The sequence below is a fragment of the Apaloderma vittatum genome, unplaced genomic scaffold (genome assembly GCF_000703405.1).
Source record: "Apaloderma vittatum isolate BGI_N311 unplaced genomic scaffold, ASM70340v1 scaffold29520, whole genome shotgun sequence".
In the NCBI taxonomy this organism is placed as follows: domain Eukaryota; kingdom Metazoa; phylum Chordata; class Aves; order Trogoniformes; family Trogonidae; genus Apaloderma; species Apaloderma vittatum.
Window position 1 is genome coordinate 1,585 of NW_009694453.1, and position 2,930 is coordinate 4,514.

The following is a 2,930-nucleotide window of genomic DNA, read 5'->3' on the forward strand; positions in this document are numbered from 1 at the left end:
CGCCAGCCAACATCGGTGCGCTCGGGCTGATGGCGGAGCTCTGAGGGGACCCTGCTGCGGACGGGAGGGCAGCTCCCTGCTCCCCAGAGGCCGTGGGTGGGACGAGAGGCTCCGGGGCGTGTTGTCCCTGCCTTTGGGTTTTATGTACCTTTCCAAAGTCCAACTGCTCAGGGCGAGCTGGGAGGCTGCCCGCGGGTTATGGCCAGTGCTTGGGAGAGGTTTGCAGGGCGCAGCTGAGCGGGAGCGGGGGTACCAGCCGTATTGTGAGAGTGCAGTGAGCTTTCCTTTTTGATTACACTCAGGCCCGGCTGGCACCGACCCAGCAGCTGTAGCGGCATCATGTCCCTTTGTATGGCAGTGCCGACGTGCCTGTCTCCCCATAGCAACAGGGAGCTGAACAAGGATTAAAGTATTTATAACCCAGCCTCCCTCGCGTGACCTCAATTCCTTAGCCGAGTGATTTTTGGAAGTGGGAAGCGCCGTACACAGCAGAACTAACAAACAGCCTGTTGTCCCGGGGCAGCCACGGGACTGAAACTTTGCCTTCCCCTTCCCTCGAGTGGGTACTGCTAAGCTGCAGAATGAGATGTTTGTTGCAGAGCGGTGTAATCCGCTAAATCTCATTGCGGCAGCTTTGCACAAAGGAAAATGGGGAAGTTCTCCCAGCACTTGGATCAGTCCAGGGTAACCCGGCCTGGGCGTTTCTTTGCTGCTGCTTTGCCAGTGGGCTTCCCTGTGTGGGAAGAGCAGCCTTCCTCCGAATCTGTTGTCCCAGGCTCCTCGGCCAGTTCCTTTAGAGGTGAGCCGCGGGGCTCGTGCTGTACCTGAGGTGTGTGGCCGTGTGCTGGCTTGTGCTGGCTTGTGCTCGCTGGAGGACTCTCACCGCGCTCCAGATTCTGTTGGCTTTGCTCAGTAGGGCGTGATTATAATTTCTTTAATGAGCCTGGCGTCTGTATGGAAGGGGGAGGAGCCCGGAGTTGGCCACTTCCGAAGCGTGGCACAGCGTCTGGTGGTGCAGTGTTGTCCTCTGCCACCCTTGGTGTTTGGGGACAGAAGGGTGCAGAGCTGGGTTGTTGTAGGTACCTGGGGTGGCACAGAAATGGGCGTGGGAGAAATTGCCCGTGGCGGAGGTTGCTGATGCTCACAGGTGTCTGTTTGCATGGGACTGGAGTTTGTGGGTCAGTTGGCTGTGCTGAATGCCTCTCTGAAATCCTCTGTTTGGGTAGGATCGAGGGGAAGAAGGAAGAGCACTCTGGCATCTACGAGTGTGTGTACAAAACAATCCCAGAGATAAAAGGCGAAGTGCATGTTGAAGGTAACTTCCTATGTTTGTTTCTGGGTCTGAGGAGGGGTGTGGGGGAGCTGTGACCTCCTGAACCTGCTGCTTCGGTTTCTTCTCAGCTTCTTGAAAAGCTGCTTCTGGCCCTTAGTAGTAATAATAAGGCTGCAGGACTCTACACGACTGCTGCCAGACTTGCTCGGTGAGGCAGCTCCGTTTTATCAGGCAGCTGAAGGGTCCGTAGGGTCAGCTCTGCTTTGGTGCTGTTGTGTCAGATTCTGCTCTGGGCACGTTCCCACAAGAGTAACGGGAGAGGGCCAGTACCTGGTGCACAAATCTGTCTGGGCCCTTCTCGAAGCAGCTTGACATCCTTTCCTCTCTGAAAATGCCAGACGATTGGCGAGGGAGAGGAACAGATCCACTGGCTGTTTCTTGTGGGTAACTTTGATTCTGGCTGGGTGGACTGCCGGAGTCCAAATCTTCTGTGTGTTCTCTCTAACGAGGTGCCTGATCTTCTGTTTCTCTTGCCATAGTTCTACCCCAGGTGGTGGCGTACAAGAAGTCTGAGCATGGGAATGAGGGGGACACAGGCGTGCTGACCTGCAAGAATCCCTCTTTCCCCCCCGTTGTCACTTGGGCCTGGTACAAAAACCGAGAGGTGAGCGCTGTGGTTTGCTCTTTCTGCCCTTCTGCCAACCTCACCCCAGCAAAAAGGCAGAGGGCCTCGTCCCATCAGAGTTAGCCGATTCCAAGTAGCCTCCTCCGTGCAAGGAGGATTTCTGTGGCGGTGGGACTGCGCGTGCTAAGTGAGCCACTGCCCTGAGAGCTGTCTGTCTGTCTGTCTCCCTCCCTCCAGCCCATCATCAATGGCTCTGGTCGATACATCGTGAAGTCCAGTGGCAACAAGACAGAGCTCCGCATTCTTAAGCTGAATATCGAGGAGGATATGGGTGACTACCACTGCAACGGCACCAACGCGATTGGCTCTGGCGGTGCGGTGGTGAACCTGCGTGTGCGCAGCCGCCTGGCAGCACTCTGGCCCTTCCTGGGCATTGTGGCAGAAGTCCTCGTTCTTGTCACCATCATCTTCATCTATGAGAAGAGGAGGAAGCCAGATGAGGTTCTGGATGGTAAGAGGTGCCTGGGGTTCAGGCTTGCTGGGGAGACCAAGTAACTTGAAGGGTGCAGAGCGAATGTTCTCGCAGAGAACTTGGAGTTCCCTTTGTCAGATGGGCCTTAATCTGAGGGCTGCTTCTGAGGGCACTTCTTGTAAAACCACGGTAGTCTTTACCGGGCTGCTTTAGCCACGAAGTTGCAAGTAAGTGTGCTGTGACAGTCCCTCAGCAAGCTGTGCTTTGGGTCTGGAGAGAGAGAAGGTTCAGTGCGGGTCAGGCCGACCTTTTGCCTCACCAGTTCTCTGCACTTTGCTCAAGTGCTTCACGTGAGTGTCTCCAGGACTGGGTTTTCTTTGGCAGCTGAGAGAAGCCGATTTCTGAATTGGCAATAGGGCTTTTCTGGTGCTTTTTCTGGTGCTGGGGGCCTGTGTCAGTGGCTCCATAGGATCAGGCTTAGCTTAACTCAGGTTTAGTTCGTGGGTCTGTTTTGGGTCCTAACTCTGGGAGATTTCCTCAAAGCCTAGTGCTATCTTTAA

The 2,930-nt window shown here is 55.3% G+C and overlaps 1 protein-coding gene across 1 annotated transcript in view; it reads left to right on the forward strand.

Annotated features, from left to right (window-relative positions):
* The window catches only part of BSG (basigin (Ok blood group)), a gene marked incomplete at both ends in the record, with an annotated part of 2,890 nt that extends 481 nt beyond the window's left edge, over positions 1 to 2,409 (forward strand). Inside the window, 3 exons of the mRNA XM_009867700.1 lie at positions 1,227 to 1,315; positions 1,813 to 1,943; positions 2,136 to 2,409. Of these exons, the coding sequence (XP_009866002.1) occupies positions 1,227 to 1,315; positions 1,813 to 1,943; positions 2,136 to 2,409 (494 nt within the window). The remainder of the gene's footprint in view (positions 1 to 1,226; positions 1,316 to 1,812; positions 1,944 to 2,135) is intronic.
* Positions 2,410 to 2,930: the final 521 nt, after the last annotated feature.